At 43.4% G+C, this 21208-nt stretch overlaps 1 protein-coding gene across 3 annotated transcripts in view; it reads right to left on the reverse strand.

Annotated features, from left to right (window-relative positions):
• The window catches only part of ASMTL (acetylserotonin O-methyltransferase like), a 101451-nt gene that overhangs the window by 40303 nt on the left and 39940 nt on the right, over nucleotides 1-21208 (reverse strand). For all 3 annotated transcript variants that reach the window (XM_040423720.1, XM_040423719.1, XM_040423721.1), the window contains exons 4-7: nucleotides 17626-17673; nucleotides 14550-14614; nucleotides 14314-14378; nucleotides 10718-10826 (exon numbers count right to left, since the gene is read on the reverse strand). In XM_040423720.1, coding sequence (XP_040279654.1) covers nucleotides 10718-10826; nucleotides 14314-14378; nucleotides 14550-14614; nucleotides 17626-17673 — 287 coding nt within the window. The remainder of the gene's footprint in view (nucleotides 1-10717; nucleotides 10827-14313; nucleotides 14379-14549; nucleotides 14615-17625; nucleotides 17674-21208) is intronic.

Consider the following 21208-nt stretch of genomic DNA (forward strand, 5'->3'; position numbering starts at 1 on the left):
TGTGTTTTGGGGTGTCATTTTATATATACCCATGCTGGGTGAGAGAAATATCTTGGCAAAAGACAACTTTTCCCATTTTTTTATACAAAGTTGTCATTTGACCAAGATATTTATCTCACCCAGCATGGGTATATGTAAAAAGACACCCCAAAACACATTCCTCAACTTCTCCTGAGTACGGGGATACCAGATGTGTGACACTTTTTTGCAGCCTAGGTGGGCAAAGGGGCCCATATTCCAAAGAGCACCTTTCGGATTTCACTCCTCATTTTTTCCTGAATTTGATTTCAAACTCCTTACCACACATTTGGGCCCCTAGAATACCAGGGCAGTATAACTACCCCACAAGTGACCCCATTTTGGAAAGAAGACACCCCAAGGTATTCCGTGAGGGGCATGGCGAGTTCCTAGAATTTTTTATTTTTTGTCACAAGTTAGTGGAAAATGATGATTTGTTTTTTAATTTTTTTTTTCATACAAAGTCTCATATTCCACAAACTTGTGACAAAAAATAAAAACTTCCATGAACTCACTATGCCCATCAGCGAATACCTTGGGGTCTCTTCTTTCCAAAATGGGGTCACTTGTGGGGTAGTTATACTGCCCTGGCATTCTAGGGGCCCAAATGTGTGGTAAGTAGGTAAATGACCTGTGAAATCCGAAAGGTGCTCTTTGGAATGTGGGCCCCTTTGCCCACCTAGGCTGCAAAAAAGTGTCACACATCTGGTATCTCTGTATTCAGGAGAAGTTGAGGAATGTGTTTTGGGGTGTCTTTTTACATATACCCATGCTGGGTGAGATAAATATCTTGGTCAAATGCCAACTTTGTATAAAAAAAATGGGAAAAGTTGTCTTTTGCCAAGATATTTCTCTCACCCAGCATGGGTATATGTAAAATGACACCCCAAAACACATTCCCCAACTTCTCCCGATTACGGAGATACCAGATGTGTGACACTTTTTTGCAGCCTAGGTGGGCAAAGGGGCCCATATTCAAAAGAGCACCTTTCGGATTTCACAGGTCATTTTTTACAGAATTTGATTTCAAACTCCTTACCACACATTTGGGCCCCTAGAATGCCAGGGCAGTATAACTACCCCACAAGTGACCCCATTTTGGAAAGAAGAGACCCCAAGGTATTCGCTGATGGGCATAGTGAGTTCATGGAACTTTTTATTTTTTGTCACAAGTTAGTGGAATATGAGACTTTGTATGAAAAAAAAAATAAAAAAAAAAATAAGCATTTTCCACTAACTTGTGACAAAAAATAAAAAATTCTAGGAACTCGCCATGCCCCTCACGGAATACCTTGGGGTGTCTTCTTTCCAAAATGGGGTCACTTGTGGGGTAGTTATACTGCCCTGGCATTTTCCAGGGGCCCTAATGTGTGGTAAGTAGGTAAATGACCTGTGAAATCCTAAAGGTGCTCTTTGGAATATGGGCCCCTTTGCCCACCTAGGCTGCAAAAAAGTGTCACACATGTGGTATCGCCGTATTCAGGAGAAGTTGGGGAATGTGTTTTGGGGTGTCATTTTACATATACCCATGCTGGGTGAGAGAAATATCTTGGCAAAAGACAACTTTTCCCATTTTTTTATACAAAGTTGGCATTTGACCAAGATATTTCTCTCACCCAGCATGGGTATATGTAAAATGACACCCCAAAACACATTCCCCAACTTCTCCTGAGTACGGCGATACCAGATGTGTGACACTTTTTTGCAGCCTAGATGCGCAAAGGTGCCCAAATTCCTTTTAGGAGGGCATTTTTAGACATTTGGATACCAGACTTCTTCTCACGCTTTGGGGCCCCTAGAATGCCAGAGCAGTATAAATACCCCACATGTGACCCCATTTTGGAAAGAAGACACCCCAAGGTATTCAATGAGGGGCATGGCGAGTTCATAGAAATTTTTTTTTTTTGGCACAAGTTAGCGGAAATTGATATTTTTAATTTTTTTCTCACAAAGTCTCCCGTTCCGCTAACTTGGGACAAAAAATTCAATCTTTCATGGACTCAATATGCCCCTCACGGAATACCTGGGGGTGTCTTCTTTCCGAAATGGGGTCACATGTGGGGTATTTATACTGCCCTGGCATTCTAGGGGCCCTAAAGCGTGAGAAGAAGTCTGAAATATAAATGTCTAAAAAATTTTACGCATTTGGATTCCGTGAGGGGTATGGTGAGTTCATGTGAGATTTTATTTTTTGACACAAGTTAGTGGAATATGAGACTTTGTAAGAAAAAAAAAAAAAAATTCTGCTAACTTGGGCCAAAAAAATATCTGAATGGAGCCTTACAGAGGGGGGGATCAATGACAGGGGGGTGATCAATGACAGGGGGGGTGATCAATGACAGGGGGGGTGATCAATGACAGGGGGGTTGATCAATGACAGGGGGGTTGATCAATGACAGGGGGGTGATCAGGGAGTCTATATGGGGTGATCACCACAGTCATTGATCATGCCCCTGTAAGGCTTCATTCAGACGTCCGGATGCATTTTGCGGATCCGATCCATCTATCAGTGCATCCGTAAAAATCATGCGGACATCTGAATGGAGCTTTACAGGGGGGTAATCAATGACAGGGGGGTGATCAGGGAGTCTATATGGGGTGATCACCACAGTCATTGATCATGCCCCTGTAAGGCTTCATTCAGACGTCCGGATGCGTTTTGCGGATCGGATCCATCTATCAGTGCATCCGTAAAAATCATGCGGACATCTGAATGGAGCTTTACAGGGGGGTGATCAATGACAGGGGGGTGATCAGGGAGTCTATATGGGGTGATCACCACAGTCATTGATCATGCCCCTGTAAAGCTTCATTCAGACGTCCGGATGCGTTTTGCGGATCGGATCCATCTATCAGTGCATCCGTAAAAATCATGCGGACATCTGAATGGAGCTTTACAGGGGGGTGATCAATGACAGGGGGGTGATCAGGGAGTCTATATGGGGTGATCACCACAGTCATTGATCATGCCCCTGTAAGGCTTCATTCAGACGTCCGGATGCGTTTTGCGGATCGGATCCATCTATCAGTGCATCCGTAAAAATCATGCGGACATCTGAATGGAGCTTTACAGGGGGGTGATCAGGGAGTCTATATGGGGTGATCACCACAGTCATTGATCATGCCCCTGTAAGGCTTCATTCAGACGTCCGGATGCGTTTTGAGGATCGGATCCATCTATCAGTGCATCCGTAAAAATCATGCGGACGTCTGAATGGAGCTTTACAGGGGGTTGATCAATGACAGGGGTGTAATCAATGACAGGGGGGGTGATCAGGGAGTCTATATGGGGTGATCACCACAGTCATTGATCACGCCCCTGTAAGGCTTCATTCAGACGTCCGGATGCGTTTTGCGGATCTGATCCATCTATCAGTGGATCCGTAAAAATCATGCGGACATCTGAATGGAGCTTTACAGGGGGGTAATCAATGACAGGGGGGTGATCAATGACAGGGGGGTGATCAGGGAGTCTATATGGGGTGATCAGGGGTGATCAGGGGCTAATAAGGGGTTAATAAGTGACGGGGGGGGGGGTGTAGTGTAGTGTAGTGGTGCTTGGTGGGACTTTACTGAGCTACCTGTGTCCTCTGGTGGTCGATCCAAACAAAGGGGACCACCAGAGGACCAGGTAGCAGGTATATTAGACGCTGTTATCAAAACAGCGTCTAATATACCTGTTAGGGGTTAAAAAAAACACATCTCCAGCCTGCCAGCGAACGATCGCCGCTGGCAGGCTGGAGATCAACTCTCTTACCTTCCGTTCCTGTGAGCGCGCGCGCCTGTGTGCGCGCGTTCACAGGAAATCTCGCCCATCGCGAGATGACGCATATATGCGTGACTCTGCGCAGGGCTGCCACCTCCGGAACGCGATCCTGCGTTAGGCGGTCCGGAGGTGGTTAAAGGGGTTGTCCCATGAAAAATATTCTACATTTTTCAAAACAAACTGGATCTGAATAGAACTGTAACTGCATGCAATTAAATATGTATTCGAGCCACTGAGTTAGGCTACTTTCACACTAGCGTTAATATTTTCTGGCATTGGATCCGTCACAGGGGCTCAATACCGAAAAAAAAACGCTTCTGTTTTGTCTCAATTCATTGTCAATGGGAACAAAACGTAACTGAACAGAACGGAATGCTGCGGTTTGTTTTTCGTCCTGGGATGCGGAGCAAGACGGATCCAACATGACCCCACAATGCAAGTCAATGGGGACGGATCAGTTTTCTCTGACACAATAGAAAACGGATCCGTCCCCCATTGACTTTCAATAGAGTTAATGACGCATCCGTCTTGGCTATGTAAGGCTACTTTCACACCTGCGTTCAGAACGAATCAGTCTTGTATCTGCACAGACGGATCCGCACCAATAATGCAAATGCTGGTATCCGTTCATAACGGATCCGTTTGCATTATTCATAAAAAAAAAAGTCTAAGTCAAAACGGATCCGTCTTGACTTACATTGAAAGTCAATGGGAGACGGATCAGTTTTCAATTGCATCATATTGGGTCAGTGAAAACGGATCCGCCCCCATTAACTTACATTGTAAGTCAGGATCGATCAGTTTGGCTTCACATCGTCAGGCGGACACCAAAACGCTGCAAGCTGCGTTTTAGTGTCCGCCTCAAAAGCGGAATACAGGCGCAACGGAGACCAAACGCAGCCAAACTGATGCATTCTGAACGGATCCTTATCCATTCTGAATGCATTGGGGCTTAACTGATCCGTTTTGGGCCACTTGTGAGAGCCTTGAAACGGATCTCACAAGCGGACCCAGAAACGCCAGTGTGAAAGTAGCCTTAAATATAATTCAACTGGATCCGTTCATAACTGATGCAGATGGTTGTATTATCAGTAATGGAAGCGTTTTTGCTGATCCCTGCCGGATCCAACAAAAAAACGCTAGCGTGAAAGTAGCCTTAGACAAAATGATGTCCAGTATCTGTATAGAACCACATGCTGTTCTTTTCCTTATTTCTCTGGCCACCTGAGGTGGACACACATGCTCAGTTACATCTCTCAACTATCACAGGCCCTATCTACTGCTGTGACAGGAAGAGAGCTGCAGCAGGAATGACAACTCTTCAGAAAAGTCACACTCCCTGAGCTGTGGGAATGAGCTGGAGCAGACAGGACATGCCCCCCGAGAAAAGTCACACTCCCTGGGCTGTGGGAGAGAGCTGGAGCAGACAGGACATGCCCCCCGAGAAAAGTCACACTCCCTGGGCTCATGGATATGCACCTGTGATCCTGAAGGTTTTAGGCTGGTTTCACACGGGCGTTGCAGGAAAATGTGCGGGTGCGTTGCGGGAACACCCACGATTTTTCCGCGCGAGTGCAAAACATTGTAATGCGTTTTGCACTCGCTCGAGAAAAATCGTGCATGTTTGGTACCCAAACCCGAACTTCTTCACAGAAGTTCGGGCTTGGGATCGGTGTTCTGTAGTTTGTATTATTTCCCCTTATAACATGGTTATAAGGGAAAATAATAGCATTCTGAATACAGAATGCATAGTACAATAGGGCTGGAGGGGTTAAAATAAATAAAAATTTAACTCACCTTAGTCCACTTGATCGCGACCCGGCATCTACTTCTGTCTCCTTTGTTGAATAGGACCTGTGGTGAGCATTAAATACAGTTACAGGACCTTTGATGACGTCACTCCGGTCATCACATGATCCATCACCATGGTAAAAGATCATGTGACGTACCATGTGATGACCGGAGTGACGTAATCAAAAGGTCCTGTAACTGTATTTAATGCTCACCACAGGTCCTATTCAACAAAGGAGACACAAGGAGATGCCAGGCTACGCGATCAAGTGGACTAAGGTGAGTTAAAAAAAAAAATTTTAACCCCTCCAGCCCTATTTTACTTTGCATTCTGTATTCAGAATGCTATTATTTTCCCTTATAACTAGTGTTGAGCGAACTTCTGTTTTAAGTTCGGCTTCCAGTTAGCGGAGAATCCCGATATGGATTCCGAATTCCGTTGTGGTCCGTGGTAGCGGAATCAATAATGGCCAATTATTGATTCCGCTACCACGGACCACAACGGAATTAGGAATCCATATCGGGATTCTCCGCTAACCGGACGCCGAACTTAAAACAGAAGTTCGCTCAACACTACTTATAACCATGTTATAAGGGAAAATAATAATGATCGGGTCTCCATCCCAATCGTCTCCTAGCAACCGTGCATGAAAATCGCACCGCATCCGCACTTGCTTGCGGATGCTTGCGAATTTTACGCAACCCCATTCACTTCTATGGGGCCTGCATTGCGTGAAAAACGCAGAATATAGAGCATGCTGCGATTTTCACGCAACGCATAAGTGATGCGTGAAAATCACCGCTCATCTGAACAGCCCCATAGAAATTAATGGGTCGGTATTCAGTGCGGGTGCAATGCGTTCAACTCACGCATCGCATCCGCGCGGAATACTCGCCCGCGTGAAAGGGGCCTTAGTCTAAATTTTCTTGCAACATGTTGGGGGTGGCACCTCTTTTAGACTGGACACGCCCATCTACCTGGGACTTCTGAGCAGAGTACGTTTGGAGCTGGTTCCTACACTGCCCTGAATATTGTAGGATTAAGTAAATCCAAAGTGAGGCAGTTTCTTTAGTGATAGGGACCCATCTGCGGAAGCCACCTTGACGCCTGGTAGATAGGCCTGACACGTATGTGCGCTAAGAGCTTCCATTATTCATGTATACTCATTTATAGTCGGTATTGTACCACTTTTATCTAGAATGACCCCCATTTCTTAGCTCTATTGTTTGTATATATAACGGTGTGCAGACATTTTGTTTTTTGTAATTATGTTTGCTTCATGGATATGCACCTGTGATTCTGAAGGTTCTAGTCTAAATTTTCTTGCAACTCCCTGAGCTGTGGGAGAGAGCTGGAGCAGACAGGACATGCCCCCTGAGAAAAGACAAGTCCTGGGCTGTGGGAGAGAGCTGGAGCAGACAGGACATGCCCTCTGAGAAAAGTCACACTCCCTGGGCTGTGGGAGAGAGCTGGAGCAGACAGGACATGCCCCCTGAGAAAAGACACAAGCCCTGTGCTGAATGAGGAGATCTGTGCATCTATGATACAGGACTGGTTCTGTAGTATATGATGTCTGAATATTATTTTTTACTGTCTTTATTCGATAAGCCCTGTAAAGGGGTTATCCCATGTTTAACCCCTTAGGCCTAGTTCACACAAACGTTCTTTTAGCGAGTGTACGGGCCGTTTTTTTGTATTCCGTATCCGGTCCGTATACGGAACCATTCATTTCAATGGTTCCGCAAAAAAAACGGAATGTACTCTGTATGCATTCCGTTTCCGTATTTCCGTTGAAAGATAGAACATGTCCTATTATTGCCCGCAAATCACGTTCCGTGGCTCCATTCAAGTTAATGGGTCTGCAAAAAAAACGGAACACATACGGAAATGCATCCGTATGTCTTCCGTATCCGTTCCGTTTTTTGCAGAACCATCTATTGAAAATGTTATGCCCAGCCCAATTTTTTCTATGTAATTACTGTATACTGTATATGCCATACGGAAAAACGGAAACAAAAAACGGAACAACGGATCCGTGAAAAACAGACCGCAAAAAACTATAAAAGCCATACGTTCGTGTGAACTAGGCCTTAAGGACCAGGCAAATCTGGCCAGTTTCACTTTATGTGGTGATAACTTTAAAACGCTTTGACTTATCTAGGCCATTCTGAGATTGCTTTTTCGTCACATATTGTACTTCATGACACTGGTAAAATGGAGTAAAAAAAATTCATTTTTAATTTATTAAAAAAATACCAAATTTGCCAAAAATTTGGAAAAATTCGCAAATTTCCAAGTTTCAATTTCTCTACTTCTATAATACATATTAATACCTATAAAAATAGTTATTACTTTACATTTACCATATGTCTTCTTCATGTTAGGATCATTTTGGGAATGAGATTTTTTTTTTGGGGGACGTTACAAGGCTTAGAAGTTTAGAAGTAAATCTTGAAATTTCTCAGAAATTTTCAAAAACCAACTTTTTAAAAAAGGACCAGTTCAGGTCTGAAGTCACTTTGTGAAGCTTACATGATAGAAACCACCCATAAATGACCCCATTCTAGAAACTACACCCCTCAAGGTATTCAAAACTGATTTTACAAACGTTGTTAACCCTTTAGGTGTTCCACAAGAATTAATGGAAAATAGAGATACAATCTCAAAATTTCACATTTTTGGCAGATTTTTGATTTTAATATTTTTTTCCAGTTACAAAGCAAGGGTTAACAGCCAAACAAAACTCAATATTTATGGCTCCGATTCTGTAGTTTACAGAAACACCCCATATGTGGTCGTAAACGCTGTACGGGCACACGGCAGGGCGCAGAAGGAAAGGAATGCCATACGGTTTTTGGAAGGCAGATTTTGCTAGACTGTTTTTTTTGACACCATGTCCCATTTGAAGCCCCCCTGATGCACCCCTAGAGTAGAAACTCCAAAAAAGTGACCCCATTTTAGAAACTACGGGATAGGGTGGAAGTTTTGTTGGTACTAGTTTAGGGTACATATGATTTTTGGTTGCTCTATATTACACTTTTTGTGAGGCAAGGTAACAAGAAATAAGCTTTTTTGGCACCGTTTTTTTGTTTTGTTATTTACAACATTCATCTGACAGGTTAGATCATGTGGTATTTTTATAGAGCAGGTTGTCACGGACGCGGCAATACCTAATATGTATACAATTTTTTTTATTTATGTAAGTTTTACACAATGATTTCATTTTTGAAACAAAAAAAATCATGTTTTAGTGTCTCCATAGTCTGAGAGCCATAGTTTTTTAAGTTTTTGGGATATTATCTTGGGTAGAGTATGATTTTTGCTGGATGAGATGACTGTTTGATTGGCACTATTTTGGGGTGCATATGACTTTTTGATCGCTTGCTATTACACTTTTTGTGATGGAAGGTGAAAAAAAATTGTTTATTTAGCACAGTTTTTATTTAAAATTTTTAACGGTGTACATCTGAGGGGTTAGGTCATGTGATATTTTTATAGAGCCGGTCGATACGGACGCGGCGATACCTAATATGTATACTTTTTTTTTTTTTATGTAAGTTTTACACAATAATATCATTTAAAAAAAAAATAAAAAAATCATGTTTTAGTGTCTCCATATTCTGAGAGCCATAGTTTTTTCAGTTTTTGGGAGATTATTTTAGGTAGGGTCTCATTTTCTGCGGGATGAGATGACGGTTAGATTGGTACTATTTTGGTGGGCATACGCCTTTTTGATCGCTTGCTGTTGTACTTTTTGTGATGTAAGGTGACAAAAAATTTGTTTATTTAGCACAGTTTTTATTTTTTACGGTGTTCATCTGAGGGGTTAGGTCATTAGATAGGTTTATAGAGCTGGTCGATACGGACACAACGATACCTAATAATATGTCTATATGTCTTTTCCCTATTTTTTTTACTTTATTTTTGGAAAAAGAAGCTTTTTTTTTTTTTTACTTGAAACTTAATAAAATTAAAGTTTTACAAATCTGTATTGTGCTGTATTGAACTGTTAGCGTCTTACAGTGTAAGACACTAACAGTTGCCTAGGAGACCCAGCCTGGGGGCTGGGCCTCTTAGGCTTCCGTACATGACAGGCAACGATCGAGTCCCCGCCACAGCAGAGCGGGGACCCGATGCATAAGGTGAGGGAGCGCAAACCTCCCATATGCCGCGGTCAGCGCTGACCGTGGCATATGAGGGTTTAATCCACTGGCATCGGCGTTATCGCCGATGCTGGTAGATGCAGCAGGGATCCGGCGGTCAGTAACCGCCGGATCTCTGCTGCTGATCGGGGGGACCGCACGCGGGGGGAGGAACGACTGCAGGACGAGAGCGCTCGTCCTCGAGCGCTAAGTGCCGGCTTTTGAGGACGAATATTCTCGTCCTGGGTCGTTAAGGGGTTAATGTAAAAAATGAAAATCAGACATCATATAGTACATGACGATCTCTAACAAAGCTAGAACCAGCCCTGTACCTCCCATGGATCCAGCATACATTGCTCCAGGGACAAGCCTCCCTAGTGTCACGCGCGATGCTAGGGAGGCTCATTCCCGTCGTGGCCTGCTATTGGCGCCGCTGCCCCCCCCCCAGTTTTCATCTGCGCCATGGTCCGGTTATTATAGGTCTTGGATAACCACTTTAAACTGAATGTCTAATCTTGAACACCAAATTTTGAACCAATTCATTATTTGTGTGTCTTTATAGTGGTCCGATTGGTGCCCCGAAATCTACTGAACATACATAAGTTTAATAGGTATAGCAGGTAACGCTAGGAGGCTCTTCCCCGTCGCGGCCTGCTATTGGCTTCCCACAAACCTACCCCCTACCCCTACAATGCCGGATGTTTTCATCTGCCCGATGAGGAGATGCAGCAGCAGCCGTGAGGGCATCAGAAGCGATGCGGGTGCTGGGGAGCGAGCGAAGTACAATCTGTGTAAGGGGCCTGGGCCTTTGGGGGGGCATTTTAGGTCTTGGATAACCCCTTTAAGGTAAAAGGGGTCTCTCGAGCTGACACATTCTCTATAAAAAGTGAATGTTATTATACAATATATTTTACCATAAGCAAAAATACATCTTTATTGTCCACGCTCTTTTCCACATTTACTTACTGCTTCTTCTCTGCTGCAATAAGGTAGACTTACATTGGCTCTCCACTGTCAATATACTCCCACAGGAGGTCCTCCGACAGGTCTGCAAACTTAACTTTTGTTTCTTCATAAAAATCAATGATATCAGTTTCCAAATGGTTTTCTGAAACATTAACAAGTATCAGAAGATGACTTGTCCAGGCAGCATAGAAGTTTGAGTGATACATATATACACACCAACATAACACATACACCCAGTGACCACCATTAGATCCCCCTGTACACTATAGGAACCACTATCCCAGGAGGGGAAAGTCAGGGAGATAAAACTTAACTTTTAATAATAATCAATAAAACTGGTACTCGTGCACTACACCAAAAAATGCCAATAATAAATAAATGAAGCAGCATACTTAGCCAACCCCGGAATTGGGACGTACCAAATCCAATAGTGCAGTAAATGATCAATCACAGGGCACAAATGGTTGAGAATACTGATAAATGGAAAATTCTTACCAATCATAAGGTGCCTCATGCAGGTGTCATTCAAATACATGTACTTCTGCTGCAAGTAAAATTCGGATACGTGTAGTCCAGCTTCAAATTCAGGTGGCCAAACACATCCTGTATAGATAGGCAGCGGGAACATCTGACCCTAGTAGACCCTAAGATGTGGGAAGGGACTAGAAATACCCTGCCTATCTATACAGAGCACTATACTTTGAAGATACCCTAAGTGGAGTTTCACCTGCCGAGTTATCAAGACGAAACGTGGCACGTCGGGAAGTGCTTGTAGGGTCCAATAGGGATATGGCCCGGTCTAGGGTCAGGTATCCGGACGGGGTCGCCCATTTCGGGGCAAGTGCCCTGTATAGATAGTCCCTTCCCACATCTTAGGGTCTACCAGGGTCAGATGTTCCCGCTGCCTATCTATACAGGATGTGTTTGGCCGCCTGAATTTGAAGCTGGACTACACGTATCCGAATTTTACTTGCAGCAGAAGTACATGTATTTGAATGACACCTGCATGAGGCACCTTATGATTGATAAGAATTTTCCATTTATTAGTATTCTCAACCATTTGTGCCCTGTGATTGATCATTTACTACACTATTGGATTTCGTACGTCCCAATTCCGGGGTTGGCTAAGTATGCTGCTTCATTTATTTATTATTAGCATTTTTTGGTGTAGTGCACGAGTACCAGTTTTATTGATTATTATTAAAAGTTAAGTTTTATCTCCCTGACTTTCCCCTCCTGGGATAGTGGTTCCTATAGTGTGATTTTATTTGGGGTTTATATTATATACCTCCTGTACACTACCTTAAAGGCGCTCATACCAATTACAGGAAGGAATAGGAACAGATCAGAGGAAATAAGGGATGATGCTTCACAAATTATCAATCTGTCATTTAGACCTTTGAATGGACATGAATTGGAATTACCAAGGAAGGGCTTGTCTTTTTTACCCACTTCGGTTAAAGACCTCAATCCATTTACTAGGAAATTGATTTGGCATAAATTCTTTAAGAATGTCGGTTAGGCTCCTTTCACATCACCGTTTCTCCTTTCTATTCTCCGGCTCAGTTGAGGAGCAGGAGAACGGAAAGGACGGATTATGTAGATAACTGAGACCTAACTGAGCGTAATGGAGCCTAAAGACCCCATAGACTATAATGGGAAAGTCCTGCATGCACGACTTTTGTCTCCGCTCAAAAATCATGTTCTGAGTGGACACCGAACGGACCTCATTATAGTCTATTGGGTCTTTAGGCTCCGTTACGCTCAGTTAGGTCTCAGTTATCTGCAGAATCCGTCCTTTCCGTTCTTCTGCTCCTCAACGGAGGCGGAGAACGGAAAGGAGAAACGGTGATGTGAAAGGAGCCTAAATTCATGTCTTGACCTTGGTATCTCAGTTTTACATTTGCCAGATGTTCAGTTAAGGCCCTATTAGACTGCACAATTTCGGGTCAATTATTAGGGATACAAACGCTCTCTCCCAATAATTGGCTCAGGTAATCGATGAAGGAGCAAATGCTCAATAACCAGCTGACTAGCATGTAGGCGGCCTCCTGATATTGATGACTTATCCTCAGCATAGGCGATTAATATGTGATTGACGAAGGTCCAACACCCCACACCCCACCGATCAGCTGTTCTCTGCAGCCTTTGGTGCTGGAGCTAGCACTTTGAACAGAACAGGAAGCACAGCTCCATTCAAAGTGTAGTGGCCGTTCTGTGTTACTGCAGTTTAGCTCCCACTAAGGCTACTTTCACACTAGAGTTTCTGCTGGATCCTGCATGGTTCAGCAAAAACACTTCCATTACTGATAATACAACCATCTGCATCAGTTTGAACTGATCCAGTTGTATTATCTTTAACTTTTTTTTTTTTTTAACATTGCCAAAACAGATCCGTTTTGAACTCCATTGAAAGTCAATGGAGGACGGATCCGTTTTCTATGGTGTCAGAGAAAACTGATCCGTCCCCATTGACTTGCATTGGGGGTCATGACGGATCTGTTTTGCTCCGCATCCCAAAGGACGGAAAGAATAAAGCAGCATGCTGCGGTTTTCTCTCCGGTCTCGAAACTAAACTAAACGGAACGGAATCTATTTTGGTGCATTCCGTTCCGTTTTCTCCCCATTGACAATGAATGGGGACCAAACTGAAGCGTTTTTTCCTGGTATTGAGCCCCTAGGACGGAACTCAATACCGGAAAACTTTAACCCTAGTGTGAAAGTACCCTGAGCCACAGTAGTACGGTACGGCCACTACACTTTGAATGGAGCTGTGCTTCCTGTTCCGTTGAAAGTGCTAGCTCCAGCACCAGAGAACAGCTGATCGGTGGGGTGCGGGATGTTGGACCCTCACAGCATCTTCTAATGAGCCCAGATTTTCATGAGGCCCTGGCTCTCCCCACCCATTGCTTCTCATAGATAGATTTTTTTCCCACAGTAATCAGCACCCAGGAGGTGGGGAGAGCTGGTTTTTCATGAATATCAGAGCTTATCATATTATCAGATTATATGTAATTAATAGATCAGTTAAGAAAGTGACCCAGTGGATCTGGCACTAGTTTGTGATACCTTTAGTTAGGGCGCCAAAAACACCTGCCGTCTGATTCCCTTTAAAGAGCTCTGTCAGCAGGTTTGTACCCATGAAATTGGCTGACCTGTTACCCACGTGCGCTTGGCAGCTGAAGGCATCTGTGTTAGTCCCATGTTCATATGTGCCCGCATTGCTGAGGAAAAAAAAATGGCGTTTTAATATATGCAAATGAGCCTCTAGTTGCAATGGGGGCATTGCCGTTACACCTAGAGGCTCTGCTTTCTCTGCAAAGTGTAAACATAATAACGCCTGGCCCTGTCAGAACCTGTAGGAGTAACAGCCACGCCCCAGTTGCTCCAAGAGGCTCATTTGCATATATTAAAACATCATTTTTCTCAACAATGCGGGTACATAAGAACATTGGACCAACACAGATGCCTTCAGCTGTTAAGCGCACATACAACAGGTCAGCCAGTTTCCTAGATAGGCTCTTTAACCATCTTTCGTAAATGCCGTGTCACAATCCTGAATAGGTTTGGAACAGAATGCTTAAACGTTCTGCATCCATAAGACGCATTTCCTTATAGGACAAGCATACCTTCTTTACTTCTGCAATGCACGATTACAACTCCTGTAAAGACGCTATGTTCTTTACCACTCAACCTATGAGGTATTGGAGAAAGAAATTGTTAGCGTTACCTTTGCCACATCATTCAGAGAGCGCACAACAGATTGACAAAACGCAGGTTAAATCATTTGCACATCCGCATGGCATGTGGTATTTTAATACTAAAAGCAAAGCTAAATGAGCTGTTCATTAGAAAAGCCTCCAACCTTGATAGCATATTGTAAGCATCTAGTTTGTCACAAGGCTTCTCAAGGATTGCTCCTTTCAGAGTCTGTAAAAAGAGCACAGGGTCATTATCAGATACCACATCCGGTCTATAACAACGGCCCAATAGTAACACACTGTACAAGAATAAACACGTTCTCACTGGCAATAAGCAAGGCAGAAAGAGACATTGCTGTGGATAGGCATATGTCACTAATAGACTCTCATGTTCTCTTCGTCCCCATTGACTATAATGGGGGCGGAGTTCCGGCGGCAGCATGGCAGCGCACGCCGAGAGGCGGCCGGACTAAAAGTACTGCATGCAGTATTTGTCTGGCCACCTCTCGGCGTGCACTGCCATGCTGCCGCCGGAACTCCGCCCCTGCCCCCATTATTGTCAATGGGAACGGAGCGGCAGTCCTGGGGCACACGTGAACTAGCGGCAGGACGGATCCGACAGGCTGTTCACCTGCCGGAGTCCCCTGCCGCTAGTGTGAAAGTACCCCAATAGTTTTTTAGTAAAAACTAAGATTTTCCACGTTTCCCAGTGGATTTTATATGATACCAGTGCTGATCATTGGCAGCAGAGTTCCCCCTCTATCCTGCAGCACGTCCTGGATAGAGCTGGGAAGCTAGGGAGAGGCGCGGGACTGCAGAAATCAGCGCTGACAGTCCGCGGACTGTATTCCTGTATACATGCTGATCGCTGGCAGCAGTGCTACTCTCTATCTTCTCAGCACTAGCCAGGAACATGTTGGTAAGATAAAGAGGAGTGCTGTAGCCAGTGATCAGTGTTAGTGTCAGATGAAATATGCAAAGAAGCTTGTAAAACATTCTTTTTTTTTATTTTAAAATATAATTAGACAAGTGGGAAGGCAGGGCTGAGGTAAGAAGCCAGAAGCCTAAAGGCCTGCCTCGGTATCCTATAGTTAGTTGCCTGTAGAGTTCAGTAGATGCTGCTTTCTAATAAATTTACATAATTCCCTAATAAATTATATTACAAACACATTTTAAAACACAGACCCTACACATTAAAAAAGACAGTTACAATTTAAACTTGCACTTTAAATGCAATATGAATGCATCTGCAAAACAGAAATGCAAATGTCATCTGTGAGCCATGATATTTGCAAAGTTACTTAACTTTTTTTTTTTTTATGCATAGGAGCATCTCTCTAAGGGTCCATTCACACGTCCGCAACTGTTTTGTGGTCTGCAAATTGCGGATCCGCAAAACATGGACACCGGCCATGCGCATTCTGCATTTTGCGGACCGCCCATGGCCGGCACTATGATAAAAATGCCTTTTCTTGTCCGTGGCTGAGGACAAGGATAGGGCATGTTCTATTTTTTTGCGTGGCCGCGGAACAGAAGTACGGATGCGGACAGCACAGAATCCATCAATTTCAGCAGGACCACCTTACTATCTATTGTGTATGGAGATCTCCCAACTCTCCTCCAGCTAAAGATGTTGAAGGAGATTTAAGGATATAAGCTGTGTATGGGGTGGATTTTGGGATGGATGTCATTTATCCCAGAGTGGTCAAAGCAGCAGCCATGGGCAGTACCAGTCAGCAGCAAGAGCTGCATACAATCTGCAGGCTGTCCCTAAATACAAACATATCCCCGATACATAGGAATACAACAGTCAGACAGCAAACGATGATGAGAATGTGGTCCCGTTTCCACGAATAAAAGGAGAGGCAGCTCAAGGCTTCAACTGAATGGACGGAGTCTTCTACCTCTGGCTCTACTGTCATGTTTCCAGCGGGTGCGGCAAACAGATGATCAAAGGGGGTACTGGGCGTCAGACCTCCATCGATTTGGTACTGATGACCAATCCAGAGGATAAAAATAAACACCTAAAAGCTGGAAAATGGCTAATTGGGCACAATTTGGCCATTTTCACTTAGGGGTGTTCTCACTCTTGTTGCCAGCGGTGTAGACCTTAATGGCTGTGTGGATACAAAATAGGTTACATAAAGGGATGCGTAAAGCAGCAACGTGGCATAAGCCCCTCAAAAAAAGAGCTAACTCCGAAATAACTAGAAAAACCTATAAACGAGCCTGAGGATAAGAATCTATTGCATAAATCCAAAGAATGTGGATATCTTAATCGATGGAGGCAAAAAATGCCATATATAAAAAGTGCAAACCGCAAATAAGCTGTTAAATAGTAGCATCTCTACAGGTACATATATCATCAATCGAGTAAATAACTATTTAGTAAAGTGCAACAGATATCATGATAAAATGCATGTGCAAGCAACATACAAGTGGAAAAAGAACATGATAAAACCCTATCAAAGGCTCAACAATGATAATAGATGCAATGTAAGCATAAAAAGTCACATACCGTAATTTAAAGTAGTAACTCCACAGGAGGACCGCACACCCCAAATTAATGGCTGTGGGTAGAGTTATTTTGAGGACACACCAAATTTACACTGTTATACAAGCTGCACACTGACTACTTCACATTGTGTTACCTTCAATAGTGTTGTGCCTATCTTAGCACAACACTCAAAGGTCAACCTCTATACTTCTCCCCTCTATGTGCTACTCTATCGGAACAACAAAATCCCCCCCCCCCTCTTATTATTTGTATTTACAAGACATCACAACACATTGTAAAATAAGTTGTTTGGAGGATGTCCCTTTGCTGAGATCCCACCCATGACATGTAACCCGAGTGGCGAGCCAGGTCACTGAAGGATCAGATTACTTGCTGCCCATACATTTCTATAGAGAGGGGAGGAGGAGGGATAAAGCGCAGAGAGATACCCACAGACATGCCGCTCACATGAGTGTATGGAGAGGGGAGGGAGAAGAAGGGGAAAAGGGCAGTCCGTTTTCTCTGCTAAGATATATTACAAAGTTTCTTATATTCACCTGTACTATTGATTTAGGCAACGTCTGTAGAAAGTACAATAAAGGATGAGGCAGGATTTTTAACAACACAAATGTATGAATTTGTAGACTATGATACTAAGCACATATTTTTGGAAGATCACTGGGAATCCCCTTTAATAAATAAATGGTAATTAATACGTTTACACTTACTTTTGTCCTACTTACCACTATGGTGTCTGCTCCAATGACTATATCAGGAGTTTTTAGGTGCTTCTAAAGACAAAAGCAAAAAAATTCTTAAATTATCATAAATTCTGCTCAGTTCTGAATAATGAAGGGAGATTTTAACAAAGCAGCTACTGAATAGTCCAAAAGAAAATATGTGCAAATATTTTACAGAAAAGTAATTATTTTACAAACAGGGTAAGAGTCCATTAACACGGGCCAGTTTCAGCTCGCAATGAGCACCGATTTATGATATAACAAGTCAATTGGCACTTGTGTAAAGGGCGTTTTACACAGGCCGATGCAAACTGTATGGGGAGGGGAGGGGTAAATGATCGTTGGATTCCCATACAGTTTGCATGTTGTCAGTAGTACATCACCTGTTAACACGTGGATACCTGCTTTTAAAAATGATTACTTAGACCCACATAAAAAAAAGTGTTCAGCCAACAAACGAGCATTTGTCATCTGATCACTACAAGTTTACACAAGCCAAGGATTGGGAACCATCTTAAATCGGCTGATTATTGGCCCATGTAAAAGGGCCTTATGTTAAAGTATTGTTAATGACTACAATGGATTACAGCAAGGTTCAAATGGAAAGTTCCACTTCATTGGAGTATGCACTGAATTCAGCAGTGCTGACCATAGTAAACAGCTGACAGCACTAGGTAGGCACTGGGGTGAGCAATACAAACATAACTTTTGCGGGGCTTTTATTATCAGGATTAAATATGAGGGGTATTCAATACGTTAGCTACCTGAATATGAAAACAAAATGTTCTCAGAAAATTGAACTTGCTACTTTTCAGTGTAAGTCCCCTTAACTTCAACATACTTATTTCACTTCACCTCCAGTGATCGGATGCCCTCCGAATAGAAGGAGACTTCTTGCTGCTGCAGGAACCCTCTTACCACCTAGTTGACTGCATTATCAGCAGGAAATCATTGCCAATGCAGAAATTTCTTCAGTTTCCGAAAGAGAAAGTAATCACCGTTTGCCAGGTCTGGACTATAATGTGGATGGTTAAGCTCCATGAAGCCACATTCCTGATAGCAGCTTGTGAGCTGGCGCATTGTCGTGAAGCAGCAACACACCTGCCGCCAACTTCCCAGGGCGTTTCTCTTGATTGCCTCACTTAATGCCTTCATTGCTGAAGCATAGATGTCTCCAGTAATTATTGTCTTGTGTGGCATGAATTCTAGTAATGAAACTCCTTCTGTATCCCAAAAAACTGTTGCGATGATCTTTCCAGCTGACTGCTGCACATAACATTTCTTTGGAGTTAGTTAACCCTTGTGGTTGGTTTCCATTGCATGGACTTTTGTTTAGTCTCAGGATCATGGTGGTGGACTCATGTTTCATCACCCGTAATAATTTGAGAATAGAAGTCTCCTGGATTTTCTCTAAGCATGTCTAATTTCTCTTCGCTATATTGCTGGTGACTAGTTTTTAGGTCTGGGGTCAACATTCGTGGCACCCACCGGCAACTGACCTTTTTAACATCTTTAAAGAGACTGAAAAATGTGCCAACTGAAATGCCTAATTCATGATCTGTGACACTGATTTTGACCCAACATTCTTCTAAAATCATGCCCTCCAGAAGATGCTACGACAGGGGTCATCTTCAATTGATTCCCTACCCCATTTAAACTGCTTGGCCCAGCACTTTACTTGGTAGTAGGAAGGTGTATCATCACATACAGCAATCATCCTTTCATGGATTTTTTTTAGGCTTCTTTTATTCCTTTGTAAGGAATTTAATCACGGAACAAAGCTCCAAATGCCTCACTTTCTTTGTAGACCCGCAAAGTACTGCACTTGCCACCCTGTCCCTTCCAGTGCATTCATCAGAATGAACTGCTACTGTGTGTGTTGCATGTCTAGACAAGCTCAGCTCTCTAAGGGTCCATTCACACGTCCACAAATGGGTCCGCATCCGTTCCGCCATATTGGGAACGGGTGCGGACACATTCATTCTCTATAGGGCCGGAAGAGATGCAGAAAACTTCTGGGCTTCGGCCCCGAACTTCCGGGCCGCAGCTCCGCAAAAAAATATAGGTCCTATTCTTGTCCGCAATTGCAATTGCGGACAAGAATAGGCAGTTCTATGGGGGGTGCCGGCCGGGTGTATTGCGGATCCGCAATACAATACGGACGTGTGAATGGACCTCAACACAGACAGAACATGCTGGGGTAGATAACTTATTGAACACCACTCATATATGGCTACTTTCACACTAGCCTTTTGGCTTTCCGTTTGTGAGATCCGGTCAGGGCTCTCACAAGCAGTCCAAAACGGATCAGTTTTGCCCTAATGCATTCTGAATGGAAAAGGATACGCTCAGAATGCATCAGTTTGCCTCCGTTCAGTCACCATTCCTCTCTGGAGACAGACACAAATACGCTGCCTGCAGTGTTTTGGTGTCCGCCTGACGAAGCGGAGCCAAATGGATCCGTCCTGGCACACAATGTAAGTCAATGGGGACGGATCAGTTTTCTCTGACACAATCTGGCACAATAGAAAACGGATCCGTCCCACAATGGTGTTCAAGACGGATCCGTCATGGCTATATAAGTCATAATACAACCGGATCCGTTCATGATGGATGCATGCGGTTGTATTATTGTAACGGAAGCGTTTTTGCAGATCCATGACAGATCCGCAAAAACACTAGTGTGAAAGTAGCCTAACTTTTATTCTTCCAGATTCTGCTCCTGCAAGTGCCCTTCACTGTGAACGGCTCTCTCCTCTCTGCATTGAGCTGCTTGACAACCCCTCCCTCTGCTCTAAATGACAACTGAAGGGGTCTTCTGGTTGGATGCTACAGTTGTCACTCAGAACAGAGGGGCTATGAAGCAGCTCAATGCAGAGAGGAGGGAACAGTTCACAGTGAAACTCCACTTTCTTGGCACTTGCAGGAGCAGAATCTGGCAGAAGTTGTATTCTCATTACTAATTTTATGAAATAAGCTCCACAAAAGGTATAAGATTGTATTGCTCTTCCGAACCACTATCTAGTGTTGTCAGCAGTTGCATGGTCAAAACAGACTTCCTTTCAAATGAATGTAAATACCCCAATTATTGGATTCCTGTCCTACTAAATTTTGATTGATAACTCAAAGATTTCTAAATATTTAAAGAGCACCTGGCATTAGAATCAACCCTATTAAACCAGGTAAGCTGCATAGTAGGGTTTATCCTGCTGATTAAAATGATCCTCCTTGACTTGTGAAAATTGGTTGCAGTTAGTGAAAAAAATAAAAAAAATTGTATTCTTTATGCAAATTAAGGTTTACTGCACCAAAGGGTGTGACCCACACTGGAAAGCTAAGGACCTGAGGAGTACTAATGGGCTAGGCCACGTCATTTGGTGCACTGAAGCCCTTATCTGCATAAAGAATAAAAAGCCTTGTTTCTCATGAATGCCACAACCAATTTTCACAAGACAAGTACCATTTTCACTAGCAGGATTAACCCTAGCATGCAGTATGCCTGGTTTAATAAAGTTGATCCTGCTGACGTGCTCTTTAAAAGGATTCATAGAGTAAGTTTATTACACACACTGTTGTTTACAACAGG

Source organism: Bufo bufo, chromosome 3, assembly GCF_905171765.1.
Source record: "Bufo bufo chromosome 3, aBufBuf1.1, whole genome shotgun sequence".
NCBI lineage: Eukaryota > Metazoa > Chordata > Amphibia > Anura > Bufonidae > Bufo > Bufo bufo.